Here is a 21,133-nt window from a genome sequence, read left to right on the forward strand (position 1 = left end):
TAAGAGTGCAGAACATCTAATACACTTCACTATGAATCCAGAACAATACAACTGCAGCAGTATGGATAAAGCGAGATGTTTGCATGCATTTTGAGCCGATTTGGGCAGAATCCAGCAGAGTGGATCGTGCTGTTCATCCTATGTAATCTATATGTAAAGAAAAAAAGTCTAAATATTTAAGATAAAGTTGTGAAACAATCTCAATAATTGGCAGCAAAAATGTAAGTCTTTTTTAAATTGGAATAAAAGGATATATGTTGAGATAGGAAGTTCTAATACCTTAAGAGAAGAGCTTGAATATTACATTTTTTAAATACAAACTCTTTTGGCTCCTTCCTGTCTTTCTACTGGGTCTTTCTTGGCTATCTTCTAGCTCTATTCAGGTTTTTTAAGTTTTTTCTAGCTCTATCCCTGATCATTTTCAGTACCTGAAGGCTCTATACGGACTATCTTCTGGATCCATCCACTATCTCTTGTCTCTGTCCAGTGAATTACACTTTTGTTACTGGAGCAGGTAAAGCATACAACAGATACTTTCAGCATAATCTGCGCACGAAGTGGAAGCTTGGATGAAACACAGCGGACTTCTAAACAATGAACACCCGCAACTTGGAAGAAATAAAGTTGGGTTTTAAGCATTCTAATATTGCAATACAAACCCATGATGTAATGACAGTAATTAAGAATAATTTAGTCATTGAATGCTCATTTCAGTAGATTTAATCAAACAAAACATAAACATATTGGACATGGCCTCAAGACTGTAACCGCTTCACATTCTGTTGAAATAGTCAATTACTAGCCATATCTTACACATTGCTGTTTTGAATCATTAATACATGATGAAAGTTGAACTGGATGATGTAACATGTATGCCATCTGCTGGAAAGCAGTGATGCAAACACAGGTATGGTGAAACAAGAGAGAACTATTCGAAGCAGAAAAAAAACAGCATAATAAACCATCTGACAAACGCCTGTGCTATAATGCTTCAATTAACTGGCTATTCTTTATAATATACTCAGATCAATAGGAGACAGAGATGTTAAGTTATAAATCAAGGGTTTTTATTATTATTTACAGCAGGGGTGGGGAACCTTTTTCCTTTCAATATTTACAACATCCTCCGAGGGCCGTACAAATTATTGAACTCAACCTCTGCTTCAAAAAACTAAAATCACAGACCATTCATTTGGCCTTTCTTTCATGTTGTGCAAAGAAAAAGCAACCTCTTAATCCAGATATCTTACCATGACTCGCGCATGCATTCACGTGCACGGTGTGGCATGACCACCAAAACAGAAAGATATGGACACAAGATGTGTGCAAATGTGTTAAGTATCCTATCCATGTGAACATGATTTAATTAGGAGGGACCTAACCTCCTCTAGGGGGGTCCGGGGGCATGCTCATTTCTTTTCAAATACTGAAGTTAAAAGCATCAATCTGGTGCACTTTGAGAGCAACATGAGGAGATCTATGGATACATCTCTCAACACCCATATGAAACAGAACTGTAAACAGATTTTTCTTTTTGGATATTTTACAAATCACTCCCCTTTTAAACTCTATTCTTGTTATTTTTAACAACTTTTTTGTTACTGTCATATAGTATTTTATACCCGTTTTTCATTTAGTCTCTAATCATGTCTCATTAATAACTATAATGATCATATCAAGGTGTGCCTTAACCTCACTGAGCTGAGGTTATTTGAGCCTCTCAGGAGAGAGCTCTCTTCCACCTGGTTGTAGAAAAGCTCTTTAAATTCGTTAGCATAGCTAGCTAACCAGATGCTAATAACAACAGATCGCCACTGTGCTTACAACTAAAGACACAGCCATGCAAACGCTGCGGCATGTGTACGGCTCCTTATGGGTACTGCAATATTTGAAGAGCTGGAGCGGCGTTCCGGTGCTCTCCGTCAGCACTCTAGTCTACACTCCTTTCAGACGAGACATAACCACGTGAAAACACGTGTTGTGTTCAAGGAACCTGTCCTTGGCCAGGAAAAACAGGCACTCGCTTGTTTAATTATTTTGCGATCTAGATTTCTTCTTTTTTGAAGTGAGAAGTTGTCCATCAGTCGGACGGACGGAATGATAGACGGACTCTCCTGTGTGGTCTCTCATGTGTGTCTTTAAACGATCACTCCGTGAAAACGTTTTTGTACAGACTGAGCAGCTGTGTGGTTTCTCTCCTGTGTGGTCTCTCATGTGTGTCTTTAAACTATCACTCCGTGAAAACGTTTTTGTACAGATTGAGCAGCTGTGTGGTTTCTCTCCTGTGTGGTCTCTCATGTGTGTCTTTAAACGATCACTCCGTGAAAACGTTTTTGTACAGACTGAGCAGCTGTGTGGATTCTCTCCCGTGTGGACTCTCATGTGTTCTTTTAAACTTCTACTCTGTGAAAAAGCTTTCTTACAGACTGTACAGGTGAATGGTTTCTCTCCTGTGTGGACTCTCATGTGTGCCTTTACACTTCCACTCTGTGAAAAAGCTTTCTTACAGACTGAGCAGGTGAATGGTTTCTCTCCTGTGTGGACTCGCATGTGTTTTTTTTAAACCTCCACTCTGTGCAAAATATTTGGTACAAACTGAGCAGGTGAATGGTTTATTTTCAGCACTACTTCGTGGATCACTGACAGATTTATGTCTATTTTTCAGTGAGTTTGAGTCTGAAGCAGGTTCTCTGGTCTCTTTCCATTCAGCACTGTCTTCAGTGTCAGGTTCAGAAGACTCTTCAGTGTCGTCCTCAGTCTTTGTTTGTAAACTGCTCTCTGGATCTGAGTTCCTGGCTGGTTCTGGTCCTCGACAGTCATCTCCATCAGCTTCTGTTTCCATGTGTTCAGTTTGTCTTTGATGAGGCTGTGAGGACTGAGGTTTCTCTTTAGCATCTTCGCTCTTCACAGGGTCAGGAGTGAAAGTGGACTTGGTGATATCAGCCTCCTCCAGCTCCTGAAGCTGCTCTCCCTCTTGACTGATCCTGAGTTCCTCATGTTCCTGCTTAATGTGTGGGGGGAGCTCTGGGTCCTCCTGGTCCAGACTGGTGCTCCACTCCTGCTGGTCAGGGAGAAGCTCTTCTTTAACCACCACCAGCAGCTGGACATCTGCAGGAAACAGGAAACACACAGTCAGAACAAACTGTTAAGTGTTAGCATTTAAAAATCTAATCACCATTCAAATGGGAGACATTTTGCAGCCCTACTTAATGCCTTTGTTTTTATATTTTCACATTATCTTTCTTAGACCGGCCTATTGTGTATTTGCGTTGTCTCAATTCACCTTATGTAGCCCAGCCCCTTTCCACTTCCAGTTAAAAATGAAAAAGGGTTTTTTCTTCTGGCGTAGCACTAGCTGCAATGTAAACAAGGAATTGTATTTGGGATCGTTCAGAGATACACTACGCCTACAGTATAACATTAAAATACTCTTGTTACAAATTAAAATCCTGCATTCAAACCTTATTTAAGTAAAAGTATGCAAGTATTAACGGAACATTTTACGGTACCTTCTTATGTAAAGTAATGATGGTGCAGTAAAATGTTCCCTGTCAGTATTCAATTTATGATGATTCTTGATTATTTCGTATGTTGCATTTTACTGCTGTGCATGTTCAAAGTTGCGCTTGTATAAATGATTATAGATGAGGGAATCTGATAAATATCAAAATGTGTTTTTTATATACAGTACCAGTCAAAAATTTGGACACCATCTCATTCAATTTGTTTTGCTTATTTTAATTTGTTTCTACTGAAGACATCAAAACTATGAAAGCACATATATTGAATTATCTAGTTAACAAAAAAGTATAAAAAAAAAAAATCAAGAATATGATTTTTATTTTAGATTCTTCAAAGTAGCCCCCTTTTGCCTTGATGACAGCTTTGCACACTCTTTGCTTCTCTCAGTCAGCTTCATGAGGTAGACACCTGGAATGGTTTTCAATTAACACGTGTGCCTTGTCAAGAGTCAATGTGTGGAATTACTTGCCTTCTGAATGTGTTAGAGACCATCAGTTGTGTTGTGCAGAGGTAGAGTTAGTGCACAGTGGAAAGCCCAGTAAAGAGAAACGACCGTCCATCATCACTTTAAGAAATGAAGGCCAGTCGATCCGGAAAATGTCAAGAACTTTGAATGTATCCTCAAGTGCAGTCGCAAAAACCATCGAATGCTATGATGAGACTGGCTCTCATGAGGACCCCCCCGGGAAAGGAAGAGCAAGAGTTACCTCTACTGCAGAGGATAAATACATCAGTTACCAGCCTCAGAAACTGCAAATTAAATCACCTCAGATTATAGCCCACATAAATGATCACAGAGCTCAAGGAACAGACAATCTTAAAGGTCCCATGACATGGCCATTTCTACTGATCATAATTCCAATATTGTTCAATGTTCCAAAATCACATTGGTTTTCTCATACAGCATCTCTGTATAGTATGTGTATTCACTCTCTGTCCTACATGACTTGTTCGAGCTCCTGTGCCCCCCCCCCTATGAGCCCACTGTGCTCTGATTGGTCAGCTCGCCCACTCTGTTTTGATGAGTCCACCACCGTTACAGCTGAACATCAGTGTTTATGTTTTACAATGGCGTTTGATAGCAACCAGCAAATGACACCAGTAGTGACAAACAGATGAGAATGCTGCGTGGGGTCAGGATGCCGTGTTGGCGGAATGTTGCGGGGCTCGCTGCTCCGCCCTTTGAGGCTCGAGGAGCAGACAGTGTGAGCTGGATTACTGGTGTCGTTTCCTGGTCGCTGCGTGGGGTCTGCGAGACAGCGAGACACCGCGGAGCTCAGCCTGAGCTCTGAGTGTGTTGGTGTACGGAGCTCCGCGCAGCACAGTGGCGGAGAAAATATAAGGGTGGGTGTGTGTGTGTGTGTGTGTGTGTGTGTGTGTGTGTGTGTGTGTGTGTGTGTGTGTGTGTGTGTGTGTGTGTGTGTGTGTGTGGAGCTCCACGGATTGGTCCATTTGGACTTCGTTACGACAGTATGCCCCGGAAGGAAAAAATGGAAAAATCTCCAACGAGGCGTTCTGGGGCAGCATAGACGTTACGTGATCCCCAGTTGTCTTTTCTGTCTCAGGTGCACCTGGTCTGCACCTGGCTCCGTCTCTGCCCAGGTGTAACTAATTCCACTCAGACGTATTATAAGGAGAAACTGGAGGAGAAGGAGGTCTCGCCTATCCAAATGCCGGGAGACACTCGCCTTTAATTATCTCTCTGCTACTTTTGAGCTGTAGACCATTGATCTGCTGATGTTTTTATGTTTAGCCTGGAGGACCTGGTAGTCCAGTTTCTGCGGCTTTATTTTGTTTCCCATAGGGTATTTATTTGAATTCTGGTTAGGGGAGGGAATCTCTGGGTCCTACGGCCTGTGGTGTGGCTGGCTCGGGTTCCCTCCTTCTGTTTGTTTCTTTTGGCCAGACCTCCAGACCTCTTTTCGTTTGCCGGATTGCTTGTGTGATTAAAGGGGTGTACTTTAATAAATGATCGTTATCAAGTACTGGTTTTCGCGTGTATTATTTTATGTTGCGGGTCTCCCCACGAGCCACTACCACGGAGTAGAGGGTGGGTCGTAACAATAGGCACGTATTTTCTGTGTTAGAGTTTTACTCGCTACAGGGTGTACTTTGAGGGTTTGTGACTTTCAGTGTGCGAAAAAGTACACGTCCCACCGTCCCGGACATGTTATTTACAATATCGGACAAGTAGATCTGTCAATTGACTTGTCCGGCGGACAAGTGACGTTTTTCGCCCCGATTTATTGACAAATTATTGATAAATTCAGTTTACAAAAGGCAGAACTCATTCGCAAATTGTCCGTGTCCGCCATTGTTCGTTTAGAAATGTTTCGGTTCTGCTTGTCGATTCCTAAGGAAATGCATCTTGCCGCTTTCTGTACAGTTAGACGGGCGGGCGGGAAGTGTAGCACAGTGGCAGGGTTGGGAAGCAAAACTCGGTTACGAGTAGAAACAAATAACAATTGTCCGGTACCGGGATTAATAAGAGTTGTGAGGACAGGAGGCGAGGCCGAGCCCCGCGAACTGCGGCTCTCTCTATGCTCCGTATCAGCTGATCGCTGCACGGTGCAGCTCAGCGTCTCTCTCTCTCTTTCTACACACAGCGGATCCGCTGCCCGTTTAACAGCCTCATCTTTGTCAACCTTTTTTATGTTCTTTCTCTAACACATAATGAAGGTTATTAAGCGTTTTAACTCCTATGTTGTTAATATTGACCGCCATTTCCTTTATGAAGTAAATCAGCCTCCCTGTCTGTCCTCGCACTGTCCTCACATCCCCGGACCGCCAGACTCGGAGGAGCACAGGGATGTCAGTATTGTTTATGAAGCAGGGTATAGAAAGTACATTATTGAAATGCTATTTATACTATTTATTTACTTTTACAAACAGTGAGCAGCTGGGCAGCTGCAGCATGTGTATTGCAGGACATGTGTAAGCGTGCAAGCGTCTTTGAGTTGTAGAAAAGCGCTAGGCCTATAGGGTATAAATATAATAATAATTTTAATAATAATAACTTTATTTGTATAGCACAGGGGATTGCAGTTCAAAGTGCTTTACATCAGTAAAAAATAAGGCATACAATCAGTGTAAAACAAGCAACAAGAGCAAAGCATAAAGTGGGATAAAATAATTAAAAATAGAAACATAGGGAATAAAACATAGAGAAACAGTGTAATGTCAATCACAGAGAATAGTGCAGTATAATAGTGTAAAATCAGTAAAATGCTTTGGTAGAGAGATGGGTTTTAAGCTGCCTTTTAAAAATGACCAGTGAATAGTGCATTGCAGTAGACTAGTCGGCTAGATATAAAAACCTGAATTAGCTTCTCTGCATCATTGTGATTTATGAATGGTCTTACCTTCACTATGTTTCTGAGATTAAAGAAAGCTATTTTGGTCACTTTGTTTAAATTGGCGTTGAAGTTCAAATCTGAGTCCAGGATGACACCGAGACTTGTCACCTCCGGTTTAATCCAAGTGGTTAAACTTCCTAGATTATTTGTTAGCATCTCTCTTTTTGAGATAATAATAATGTATTATTATTATTATTAGGCCTATGTGTTGGAGATGTGTGGTTGGACTTTGTCTCACAGGCAGAGGAGACTGGGCCAATTGTACATTCTCAAACTGCACCACTTAGAACTAACTAAACAATGCAGAGATTATTTTTATATAATTGTATTCAATAACCGTAAGAAATTAAACAGTATGAAGTGATTTGTAAATAGGAATACAGATTTGACTTCATGTTTTCATAAATATATTTTTCTCCCAGTTTGTCATGGGACTTATTTTTACCCTCTCAAAGAACCGGAATAGAGAACCGAAAATAACCGGAATCGAAAAGCAGAACCGGAATCATTAAAATCCAAACGATACCCAACCCTATGTGTGATGCAGTAAAATCTTACCGCTCACTTACGTTAGCGGTGTTGTAAAAACCGTGGGAAAGTGTAAAATACAATGACGAAGAAGAAGATTCCAGTGGCCCCAATATTTGTCCATTCTGGACAAGTGAAAAATGTATTCGGACAAGTAAATTGACAAACTCACTTGTCCATGGACAAGTACTCTCTAAAAAAAAATTCTCACACTGACTTTGCATACCGTTTGCAGAAAAAGCTACATAGCACACAAGGGGATGGGTAATAACCGGAAAAGCATGACATGGGCCCTTTAACATGCACTGTTAAGAGGACACAGCGTGAATTAGGCCTTCATGGTCCAATTGCTGCAACGATGCGTCTAATACTCGTGTATATCTCTCTCAAAATATATATTCTGTGTATGTATGTATATGTATATATATATATATATGTATATATATATATATATATATATATACTAGTGCTGTCAAAATTATCGCGTTAACGGCGGTAATTATTTTTTTGAATTAATTGCGTTAAAATATTTAACGCATTTAACGCATGTGCAGAATGGCCCGCCCCATACGTGCCACCAGTGGCAGCGCCAGGGTATGGCTGGGGTAGGCTACACCCATACCAAGAAATGGCTTAGCCCCACCATGAAAAATGATGTTAAAGTAAGCAAAATAAAGTCTGCCAACTCGCGGAGTAAATTGCATAGACAGCAGTTAGTAAGATTGATTTCAGCAGCCACGGTTTTGAAAACTTTTGTCACGTAGTGATCGTCTTCCCAATAGAACATCTTTGATAACGGCGTGGTGTTGTTGCAGGAAGTCCCGACGGAGAATACCTTTGCTGTAGTACAGGGCAGAGCCATATAATAGTAATAATATGGCTCTGGTACAGGGGTGCAAATAACTGGTAGGCAGGTTATGTGCGTAATCTGAAATGCGTACCGTCACTTGTGTCACAACGCGCATTTGCGTACCGACATACTTGTGAAGCTTTTCCAGAAGGCGGTTAGATCACCGGACGACAGAGTCGGTCTCCGTGTGCACAGACAGGGCTGCTGTTAACGTCGGTCTGTACAACGGAATTGTGCCAAAACTCCTCCCCCCCCCCCCCTTCACTGGAGAACTGCGCTAAAACAGCTGATCACATTCACAACGTTCACACTCTGTGGTCACGAAGTACTCCACTAGCCGCCGCCGCCCCCCCCCCCCCTGTCGACTTTCCTGAAGTACTCCCCGTTGATAGAAATCAACACGTAATGAATTAAGACCCCATGGTTTGATGATTGATAGGTGTGTGGGTTGTCTTTCATTTTGACACGTAGAAAAATGTTATAATAAACATAGATACTGTATGTTAAATGGATATATCCGCCTTCTTTCATTTATCTTTCCATTCCCACAACAATATACATAAAGAAATGGCATATTTTGGACATAGTTCGAATGGTGATTAATCATGATTAATTCATTTTTAAACTGTGATTAATCCGATTAAAAATTGTAATCGTTTGACAGCCCTAATATATACATATACACATACATACATATTGGCAATAATTGATTGATGAGATTTTACATGAATTTATATTAATGTTTGAATTACTTAACGACCTTTGTACTAGTTCCCCTATTCTTTATCAAGTAACATTGTAGATGTGTTTAATTTTTTATTGATAGGGATGCACGATATTGGGTTTTTGAAACCGATACCGATAACTTCCTGCTTCTCAAGACCGATACCGATAATAAAAATAAAAATTACTCCACTAATTATTTTAACGCGATTAGCGCATGTGTATTTTTTTTCCTCGGCCGCCCCGTAGTTTCAGAGCGCATCGAGTTTAAAATACCATCTACAAGCTGATGCTGACAGCCCCGCTCCTGCCGCCCGCTTGTGGCAGACCACACTTCCACGCTCACCGGCAGGCACCGACTGGCCATCGAGAGGACCGGGAGGGTGTGTGTACGTGTGGTCCGAGCGAGCAAGAGAGAGACCTTACGTGCATTGTTGTTGTTAGCATCTGGTGCTAGCTAGCAGCGCTAACGGATATAAGGAGCTGTTTAAATGAAAACAGAGGAGCGCTCTATCCACACAACTGTGCCGAGCACACTCAACAACATGATTGCAGCGTCCAGGCAGCTCCGGTTCGAGCATATGCCTTGAGTTGCACATAGCTCCGCGCACACACACACACACACACACACACACACACACACACACACACACACACACACACACACACACACACACACACACACACACACACACACACACACACACACACACACACACACACACACACACACACACACACACACACACACACACACACACACACACACACACACACACACACACACACACACACACACACACACACACACACACACACACACACACACACACACACACACACACACACACACACACACACACACACACACACACACACAATTGTCTCCGTACGCTTTTAACACACCATCGTAGCGATGGCGATGTTTCAGGTGACTGATCAGGTTCGAAGTATTAGGGAGCGCTGGATTTGTGAAGAACTCCCCTCTTCCTAAACCACTAACACCACAGTACTGGCAAAACGGGAGGAGCCGAGTGAAAAACAAGCGCCCCTCATCCCAATCCACCCACACCGCAGTATTCTTTTCTTTTTTTTACCCAAAAAATATATTGTATATTATCGGGGCTATTAATACTGTTATCGGTTTATCGGGATGACGTCATAATTCCTAATATCGGACCGATAATTATCGGCACGATAATTATCGTGCATCCCTAATTATTGAACATATTTATTCATTGATTTCTTTATGAATTATTCTCGCGCAATTTGAATTAATCCAAAGTATTTGTTTTTATTTGCTTTTACACATTTAAAAAGAAAAGGTGAATAAAGAAGCACATTAAAATTAAAGTATCAATGTATGTCACATTTAACCAACTAGTGCCTACATGTATGGGTAATATTTAAATCAGTAAATTAAATGGCATATTATTCAACCGCTTCTTGCATTAATTTAGTTTAACTCAACTGTACAAATGAGACTAAAGTGAAAGGCTAAAGATCACTGGGGACACAGTATTTATAAAAAAAAACATAAAAAAGGACTTAGCTAGCTCCACCACCTATATTACAAATCAATCATTAAAAGATAATACATTTCCATGAGCACAAAGTTGCTCAATGGTTAAATGACTCGTGTCTTACTTTAAACACTAACAAAACAGTGACAATGTATTTTACGAATAAGAAAAAAACAACCACGCATCCACAGCTTCGTGTGAATGGTAATATAATTGAAAACGTCAGTGAGGTCAAATACTTGGGAGTGATCTTGGATGCCAATTTGACTTTTGAAAGCCATATTAGAAGCATGACTAGAAAGCTGAAATATAACATTTTCAAATTTAAACATATTAGGAACTCATTAACCATAGAAGCATCGAAAATCTTTTTGCATGCCATGATACCATCACCTTTTCACTACTGTATAACCTGCTGGTCCCAAGCAACTAAGACTGCTATGAGACCACTTGAGGTTCTTTATAAACAAGCCTTAAAAGTTATGGATAGAAAGTCATTAAAACACCATCATTGCAATATACTGTCCAAATACAAACTATTCAGTTTTGATAGTCTTGTTCTACTTTTCCGAGTTCGATAGGTATTCAGAATTAGGGGTGCAACAACTAATCGACTTAATCGATTACCAAATTAGTTGCCAACTAATTCAGTCGTCGATTCGTTGGTGACGTCATCACGTGCCGTTAAGCTCCAACGTTATTGGTCTTTTTATCGGTACCGGAGACATTTAAAAAATACATGTCATGTATTATTGCTACATAAGCATTATATCGCAGTCTTAGTGTCGCCAACTCGTTTCTAATATGCAAAAAGACAAACAAATGCGTCTATGATGTATTTTCGATCTTTCCAATCCAGAAGAGAGATCATTCTCTCCCCCGTCTGTGTGCGAGGGGGTGGGGCAGTTTACACACACGCAGCTGCTACATGCAGCAACACACTGCGGAGATAACTCGCTCCGAGGTGTGGTTAAACTTTACCCGTCTCGATGCTCGTTGCCAAAAGTGCAATAAGAGTTTAGCATGTAAGGGCGATAACACGAGCAATTTGTCTAAACATTTAGCAAAAGTGCTCCACATCCAGACAGAGGAATGCACCGGGTTCGACTGTCTTTCTAGCAGCTCTGTAGCCCCATCCACGAGTAACATTTCCACGTCAGGTGTTATGTGTGCTAGCAGCAACACACAGAGTTAACTACATTATACAAACATTGGTTAATGATTAGAGGTAACTGAGTTATTTATTTTGTTAACGTTTCAGCTATTCTGTTTACAGTTCTGTCATCACATTATTTAATACGATTTGTTAAAACACTGTTGTTTCTTTTGATGTGAAATATTATTTATTTAATTTAAATAAAAAGCAATGCTAATTTTGTTCAAAATGTGTTTCATTAATATAATAATATGTATTTTTGAATCAAGTATTCATCTTTATTGTCTTCATTGTTAGTTTCCACAAGTCTAAAACAACCTCAAGATAAATCTAAAAGTTGATGGCTAAATAAGAGCGTTTGAGAAATTGTGCAAGGCATAATAGTCCGAATAGTCGATTAATCGATAGAATAATCAATTATCAAATTAGTCGTTTGTTGCAGCCCTATTCAGAATCATTCACAATTCTACAACACCACCGTTGAGGAGCTTTTTTCAGCTTCGCCGTGAGCAGAGTTGCAGAAACTCCAGATCTGCATCAAATGCAGATCTAAACATCCCTCTGAGGCGCACTGCCTTTGGACGACCAGCATTTTCGTGTACGGTCATCAAGCACTGGAATACTCTTCCAGTTGAACTTAAAACCTGTTCTGATTTTAACTCGTTTTCTTATGGTGCAAAAAAAATGATATTAAGCAACCAGTCATGCCAACATTAATTACACTGTAATCTGAGTTTTTTTTTTTATTTGAACTGTATTGTCTTGCTATATCTTAGATATTTAAGTGTATTTGAAGTGTACTAAGTATTATGTTCGCAACATGTATTTAAATCAGGCTTTATAATTATTTGAGTGACCGAGATCATGTAAGTGTATTTCAAGTGTACTATGTATTAATTTGTTGAGCTGTACTTAAATCAGGTTTTAAAATGGTTTGACTGATAGAGATCATGCAATGTTATTATTTGTTTATTGATTGTTATGAACCTGCATGAAGACCACAGATGGAAATGAGCTATAATCTGGCATATTGCATCTCTTCTCTTTGCTGAGATTAATGTTTTTGTATGCATGGTCCTTCTATAAATAAATACAAAAACAATGTATGTATTTTTATAAATATATTTATTTTTGGTAGGTTTGCTCTTCCGTAATACCTTTAATTATTATAATAAAGGACATGTGTCTAATTATACTTACATACTTTTACTTAAATAAGATATGAATGCAGTACTTTAACTTGTAATGGAGTATTTTCACAGTGTGTTGTTTGTAATTTTACTTCAGGATCTACTACATGCAGCAAGTGCTGATAAAGGGACTAAACTCTAAAGTGTTATTAATGTGACAATAAAGTGCTACTGAAGAGTGTAACGTGTTAATTAAGGGTAAAGGGAACAGACCTGCTCTGTGTATCCGAAGCTGAGGCTGTAAAACGGCGTCCAGTCGTTTCTGGAGTCTCTTGTTCTCCTCTTTGGAAAGAGACCGCTCCTCCTCGTACTCTGCTATCGTTTTTTCAAACAGAGCAAATATCTCTTCAACAGCAGCAGTGAGTCGCCGCTTCTTCAACGACAGCAGCATTTGGACTTTACTCATGTTTATTAGATCACCTTTTCCTGCAAACTCCGTTAAACACACCGTTTCTCTCTCCATCAAACTCTCAATCTGACTAGTGTTGCTAACGTGTTTCCAGCTAGCATGCTAAACTAGCTCCTATAGTCCGAAGTAAACGCTGCAGAAAAAAGAGCACACAGTCCATTCAGAGGTTTATCCAAACACACAGATGATGGATCAGCAGTGCTGGAGCTCACACACACTTTCTCAGGAACACAGAGAGAGAGAACCGTAGCGACGAGACGCAACCTCGATCCAGGTTAGAAAGAGCTGGGAACTTCACTTCCGGTGAGGTTTGATGACGTCAAAATAAAAGCGGGAAGGATTTCTTCTTTTTGGTTTTAAGAACGATTGGCATCCGGACGTTCCCTTAACACCTACTACTGGATCAATAATAAAACCACTCTTTCCAAAAAAAACTATTATAACTAACAGAAAATACTCATAAAGGAAAAAGGGAAAATAAATAAACATAATTAAGCTAAACAGGTCGCAGTACACAAATCAAATATATGTATAGCAATTACAAATGTTTGGCATGTCTGAAGCAAATTTTCTTGCAGGATTCGTGCTGTTCGGAGTTTGCATCCTCGTGGTTGATTGACTTATTGTAAGCTGCAGAGGTGGAATAAGTACTCAGATCTTGTACTTGAGTAAAAGTAGAAGTACTCAGATCTTGTACTTGACTAAAAGTAGAAGTAGGCCTACTCAGATCTTGTACTTGAGTAAAAGTAGAAGTACTCAGATCTTGTCCTTGAGTAAAAGTAGAAGTATTCAGATCTTGTATTTGATTAAAAGTAGAATTACTCAGACCTTAGGCTACTTAAGTGAAAGTAGAAGGACTCAGATCTGTAGGAATAGTCTGTTACAGTAAAAGTCCTGCATTAAAGATGTTACTGAAGTAAAAGTACACAAGTATTGGCATCAAAATATAATTAAAGTTCCAAAAGTAAAAGTACTCAATATGCAGATCGAGCCATTTCAGAATAATATATATGATATGTTTTGATTATAATCATTGATGCATTAATGTGTTTATCAGATTTAAATGCTGGACGTATTCGTATTTTGTTGATCATTTCTACGCACCGTGGTATTACTATTTTTATTTAAGTTGAAGTGCTGACTACTTTGTCCTTAAGTCGTCAAATGCTACTTATATTTGTAAAAGTAAAAGTACCTGAAAAACATAATATTCAGAAATATTTATGATATATTTTTAAATCATAAATCACAATCCATTAATGCTCAAATGTTGCCTCTGATAAATAGGAAGCAAGTTTACCGTTGTATACTGCAGGGTAGCTTGTACATTTATCATAGGGGCCAATAACACTCTATAATTATACACATGAACAATTATTTGATTATAAGTATTAAGTAGCAGGAAAAGTAAATACTCAAGTAAATTACCTAAAAATTGTTCAGTAACTGAGTAAATATACTTAGTTACTATCCACCACCACTGCTTTAGGATATAAACAGCTGTTATGAAATTGTTCAGTAGGTGTCATGTAGGAAGGACAGTAGGAAGTGGACGTGATATCTATTTATAAATGGGGAAGAAGACTAAGAGGGAAGAAGCCCGTCACACACACTGTTTGTTTTTTTATACCTTTAATTTTCTTGAAACTAAGGCAAAGCACATTTTAGCATCAAAGAGTACAATTTATTTTCTCTAGACACAATGTCAACAAAAACCATTGCACAGTTTTAAGAATAATATACTGAAATCAAACAGCTTCTGCGAAGCAAATGTTTTTACAAAAAAGTGAGTAAATTGCTTAAAAATATACAGCTTTTTCTGAGGACAGAACCAAATAAAATGGATATTGAAAATGGCAAATTATTTCCAAAAAGATTTCGTGAAGCAGTCACAGATAATAGCACAAACGTAAGCTGTTTTTTTTTTTAAGAATAGCATTTAGATACTTAACACATTTCTGCTACACTGACTGCTGTATGATGGATCATATTGCTGTTTTGTCCTTTACAAATAAACACAGCATTTCTATAGCCAGGGTTACATTTTCACGTAAGGTACTTAATTTGCTTTTCACTGAGGAGGATAAATGATATATTTTCTGATTGGATGGAAACGAAAGGATGAATCTGCACAGACATGATGGACAACCTGATGTGATTGGATGATTATGGTGACATATAAGAGCCTTTGTCTTTATACAACCAGAGTTGGACCCACGTACACTGAATACAGATGTGTGTTCCCAAAATAACCCAGAAAGATGTGACCATTTGTTGATGAACTTAGCAATATTACTTTGTACCAGTTTTTGGCCTTTTTGGAAGTTTGAAGCACAAGCCAAAACTGCTTTCCCTTTCATTATCAATATCAACAAAAATTCATACGGACATCATACGGACATTTTTACCTGGGGCGCTTCCCCTTAAGAAAACAAAACAAAATGAACTCAACATTAGAGAATCTTTTATATTTGAACCACCAAATGAAGCGAACATTTGCCACTGGTATAAATATCAAAGGGTCCTTTCTGAAAAACATCTTGAATTGGCAATCAGCTCACATCTGGCACAGCTGCCGTCACACACACAGGTCCACCAGCGATAAACATATTCTGTATATCATCTCTATTTCTGCCCTGAAGCTGCATTACAACATAAAGAAGAAGATATTGGCAGTATAGAAACCATTATTGTTTCCACTAATGTATACAGATGCAACAATCCCACCACCTTACAAAACATGTGGTAAAACAGCTCTTTGTCAGAGATTAAAACTATGTCACAGAGAATAAGCCAATTCAACAAAATCATGATTGTATTCTGAGAGCTTTTCTGCAAATGATTGACCATTATTCTGAGAGGGTGCTGGTGTCAGTCGCACTGGCCTTCAAAATAAAACACTATTATTGTATGGAGGATTGTATCTGTAACTGATCCTTTCAAACACTTCAGGGTAACTTAGCTATTCTTCTCAGGACATTAATACATGATGAAATGATGTCAATGACTCTTTTATGAAATTATGAATGGCACCCAAAACACAGGAAAAACAGACACAAACTCACATATAAATGCACGTGGCGAATGGTGAATTCAGTTGGAATAAAACACGACATTTAGATATAATAGAACAAATATAAAAAAACATCTATGTATAAATATAAACAATCACGACAGAGAAACTTAAAATCTGTGGAGGAGGAGGGGGGGGGGTAACAATACAGTTAAGCGAGTGTTGAGAGCAGTGCATTCAAACTGAAAAACACACATTAATAGGTATATAGAGGATATCCAGGTAGAAATGTCTATCTGACAAACAGTGGTAATACAAGTCGTCTATAACGGAAATGTGTAACAGTACAGTAACTCCCAAACACTGGACTCCCAAACCAAATGACGTTGAATGAACAAAAGTCGTTTTTATTTGTTCTTTGATGTGTTTTTCACTCACACACAAATCACTGCCAGTGTCCCAGGTTAGCAGGCGGTCCTCGGGGGGTGCTGCCCTCCTCTCTCTTCTCCCCCTCAGGGTGAGCCACAGTGGGTGAGGGGGTCTAGGCCATGACGTCCTCCAGCGCCGGCAGGAAACCCTTCTCCGTCGATGCGCAGCGCCAGGAGCTGCTGGATCACCTTGCTGGGGTTCGGGCCCCTGAGAGGAGAGGGGAGATAATTAGGGAGGGAAATTACTAAGATTATAACCATCAAATCTCAGCATCGATTCCAAATAAATGGATGGGCGGTAGAAGAATAAATACGAAAGATATGAACATAACCTTTAAGTTAAATTATTTATTTGTATTATATATACTATTTTGTATGTTCTTTCCCACTATGACTATGTATGTCAATAAGTATGGTCCTGTCATGCTATGTTGTTTTCTTTATTATCACTTATTGGCTGTTCTGTTTGTCTTCTATGTTGAAAAGAAGTCTGTACCATTGCTAACACTTGTATGCTTCTTCTCAATGAAAATATTTGTAACAAAAAATAGGAACATGTTAAATTTGAGGGCTCCTTTTCTGAGGGTTCAAGCTGGAACCACGTGCTTTATCTGCTTTGAGGTCATTTATAAAAAGTGCTTGTGCTTGACTACATAGCATTTGAACAGCCTGATCTACATAGTACACTCAATATGAAGTTACATTTAAAATCTTTTTGTTCAGTAATCATGAAGTCTCAAAGGCACCATACAGCGATATTGACCAATACTGAAAAGTCTCAAACAAAATTCAGTTTCTATACTTTAGTTTCATGTTTGTATATGTATTCAGTGTCAGAGGAAGACATAAAACAACTCAATATACAGAGATAACTCTTTAATGGTTATTAGCAAGCTAGCTAATTTAATGTTCAACCAACAGTTTGTTTTCTTCAAGAAATAAAATGCTTTCTCTAACAGTCGGAAATAAAATAAATAACCACTGATGATGAATTCCTTATCACTGTACATAACATATTAACAAACCATAGCTGTGTGTTTACCTGATGAAGCTGGAAATGTAGACGTTAACAAATGTGGCCATGAGGTACAGGCAGTCGAACCGGTCCATAATGCCACCGTGACCCGGGATAGTGTTGGCAAAATTCTGGAAGAACAGACAATCATCAGATGCTGCTATGGGTATAATATAAATGGAGCAAAGACAACAGACATTAAAAGAGATAGTTGGATTGTTTTCAAGTAAACAAACGTGTCAGAAATCAATCAATCAATCAATCAATCAATCAATCAATCAATCAATCAATCAATGTTTATTTATATAGCCCAATATCACAAATGTTACATTTGTCTCAGTGGTCTTCACAGTGTGTACAGAATATCAGTATGACAATACGACACCCTCTGTCCTTAGACCCTTACATCGTACAAGGAAAAACTTCCAAAGAAAACCCAGTTTAAAGGGAAAAATGGGAGCAACCTCAGGGAGAGCCACAGAGGAGGGATCCCTCTCCCAGGACGGACAGACGTGCAATAGATGCCGTGTGTAAATTGAAAAGATAATACATTTGCAACATAGGTAGTCCAGATGTTTGGCAATGCATGTGTGTATAATAGGAAGATGAATCCACGAGGATATCCATCCAGGACTTATGATCCAGGACCACAGCCACGACTCAAGATCCAGCGCTCGCGATCCAAGACACAGGACCGCAGGATCATCCATGACTCCGGATCCCAGCGTATATAGACACCAAAAGAAAGACATTTGGGGAAGCTGGGTTAATCGGAACATGAGAGTACACAGGTATAGACAGAGAGAAGGAAGAAGTAAGATGACCCCCGACAAACTAAGCCTATATCAGCAAAACTAGGGGCTGAATCTAATTAGCCCTAACTATAAGCTTTATCAAAAAGGAAGGTCTTAAGCGCACTCTTAAAAACGGATAGGGTGTCTGCCGCCCGAACACAAACTGGAAGCTGATTCCACAAATGTGGAGCTTGATAAGAAAAGGCTCTGGCTGCCATTGTACTTTTAGAGATTCTAGGAACAACCAACAACCCTGCATTCTTGGAACGCAATGCCCTAGTAGGACAGTAGGGTATAATGAGTTATTTAAGGTAAGATGGCGACTGCCCATTAAGGGCTTTGTAGGCGAGAAGAAGAATTTTAAATTCTATCCTGTGTTCTATAGGGAGCCAGTGTAAGGCAGCCAGAACAGGAGTAATGTGGTCCCTTTTCCTAACTCTGGTTAGTACACGAGCCGCAGCATTTTGAATCAGCTGAAGCGACTTGATTGACTTCTTGGTACTCCCTGATAATAAAGAGTTACAATAATCCAGCCTAGAAGTAACAAATGCATGGACTAGTTTCTCTGCATCGTCTTGAGGCAAGATATGCCTGATTTTTGCAATGTTACGTAGATGGAAGTAGGCGGTCCTTGAAATTGATTTTATGTGGGCATTAAAGGATAAATCCTGATCAAATATAACACCAAGATTCCTTACAGTCTCACGGGAGGCCAAATTAATGCCATCCATAGTTAGTATATCTTTAGATAATTTGTTTCGTAGATTCTTCGGGCCAAGTACAATAACTTCAGTTTTGGTCGTGTTTAACATCAAAAAGTTTAAGGTCATCCACGTTTTTAAGTCCTTAAGGCAGTCTTGAATTTTATTTAGATGATTAATTTCATCAGGCTTGATTGATAAATATAGTTGAGTATCATCCGCATAACAATGAAAGTTTACAGAATGATTCCTTATAATATTGCCTAACGGAAGCATATATAATGTGAACAAAATAGGACCGAGCACTGAGCCCTGTGGCACTCCATGGCTAACTTTGGTTTGCGTGGAAGATTCATCGTTAACACGTACAAACTGAGAGCGTTCAGATAGATAGGACCTAAACCAGCCTAAAGCAGTTCCCTGTATGCCAACTAAGTGCTCTAGTCTTTGCAATAGGATATCATGGTCGATAGTATCAAATGCAGCACTGAGATCGAGCAAAACAAGAATAGAGACAAGTCCCTTGTCTGAGGCTATTAGAATATAATTTGTGACTTTAACCAGAGCTGTCTCTGTGCTATGATGTGTTCTAAAGCCAGACTGAAAGTCTTCAAATAAATCATTGTTTTTTAAGTAATCACACAACTGTTTTGCGACCGCTTTCTCAAGAATTTTTGAGAGGAACGGAAGATTAGAAATAGGTCTATAGTTAGCTAAAACCTCTGGATCGAGGTTGTGCTTTTTAAGAAGCGGTTTTATCACTGCTACTTTGAATGATTGTGGAACATAGCCTGATAATAAAGACATATTCATAATATTTAATAAAGAAGTGCTAATTAATGGAAAAACTTCCTTCAACAGCTTAGTTGGAATTGGGTCTAACATGCACGTTGATGGTTTAGAAGAGAGAATCATTGAATTTAATTGTTCAAGGCTTATGGCTGAAAAGCATTCTAGTTTACTATCTAGTGTAATATTAGAACTTACGTTTCCGGGAGCTGTTGATAACACTATACTGGTCAAAGGCAAGAGGTCATTAATTTTGTTTCTAAGAGTAACAATTTTATCGTTAAAAAAGCACATACAATCATTGCTACCGAGTGCTATGGGAATAGAAGGCTCAATGGAGCTGTGGCTCTCTGTCAGCCTGGCTACAGTGCTGAAAAGAAATCTTGCATTATTCTTATTCTCATCTATTAATGAAGAGTAGTAGGCTGCTCTCGCTTTACGCAGTGCTTTCTTATATTCATTGAGAGTAATATGCCAAATTAAACGAGATTCTTCAAGTTTAGTGGAACGCCATATCCTTTCAAGTTGTCTAGACTTTTGCTTTATTTTGCGGGTTTCGGCATTATGCCATGAAGCTAATCTATGTTGTTTTATTTTCTTTTTTTTCAAAGGAGCAACAGAGTCTAATTTTATTCGCAGCGCATCTATAGCACTATCAACAACATGATCAATTTGGGGTGGTGTACATTTTGTATAAGTTTCCTCCCCTACATGCAGACATGCTATCGAGTTAAGTATTGGTGAAATCTCTTCCTTAAATGTGGCTATAGCACTAACAGATAGGTTTCTGCTGCAAGAGCTTTTGACTAATGCTTTGTAGTCTAGTAACAGTACTTCAAAAGTTACTAAGAAATGGTCGGATAAAGCAGGATTATGCGGTTCGACTAATAGTTGCTCAATTTCAATACCATAAGTCAGAACAAGGTCGAGAGTGTGATTATAGCAGTGGGTTGGTTTATTTACACTCTGACAGAAACCAACAGAATCTAATATAGAGTTAAATGCAACAGTAAGGCTATTTTTATCATCGTCAACATGAATATTAAAGTCACCTACGATAATTACTTTGTCTGTTTTAAGAACCAAAGTTGATAAAAACTCAGAGAATTCTGATAAGAATTCTGAATAAGGACCTG

At 39.1% G+C, this 21,133-nt stretch overlaps 1 protein-coding gene across 1 annotated transcript; it reads right to left on the reverse strand.

The window, feature by feature from the left end:
- Nucleotides 1-759: 759 nt before the first annotated feature.
- LOC139435681 (uncharacterized protein DDB_G0286299-like) lies at nucleotides 760-13,538 on the reverse strand. The gene is made up of 2 exons (XM_071206443.1): nucleotides 13,062-13,538; nucleotides 760-3,108 (listed from the first exon to the last, which is right to left on the reverse strand). The coding sequence occupies exons 1-2, from the start codon at nucleotides 13,309-13,311 to the stop codon at nucleotides 2,504-2,506; spliced, it is 855 nt and encodes a 284-aa protein (XP_071062544.1). The 5' UTR covers nucleotides 13,312-13,538; the 3' UTR covers nucleotides 760-2,503.
- Nucleotides 13,539-21,133: the final 7,595 nt, after the last annotated feature.

The sequence above is a fragment of the Pseudochaenichthys georgianus genome, chromosome 17 (assembly GCF_902827115.2).
Source record: "Pseudochaenichthys georgianus chromosome 17, fPseGeo1.2, whole genome shotgun sequence".
NCBI classification, from domain to species: Eukaryota; Metazoa; Chordata; class Actinopteri; order Perciformes; family Channichthyidae; genus Pseudochaenichthys; species Pseudochaenichthys georgianus.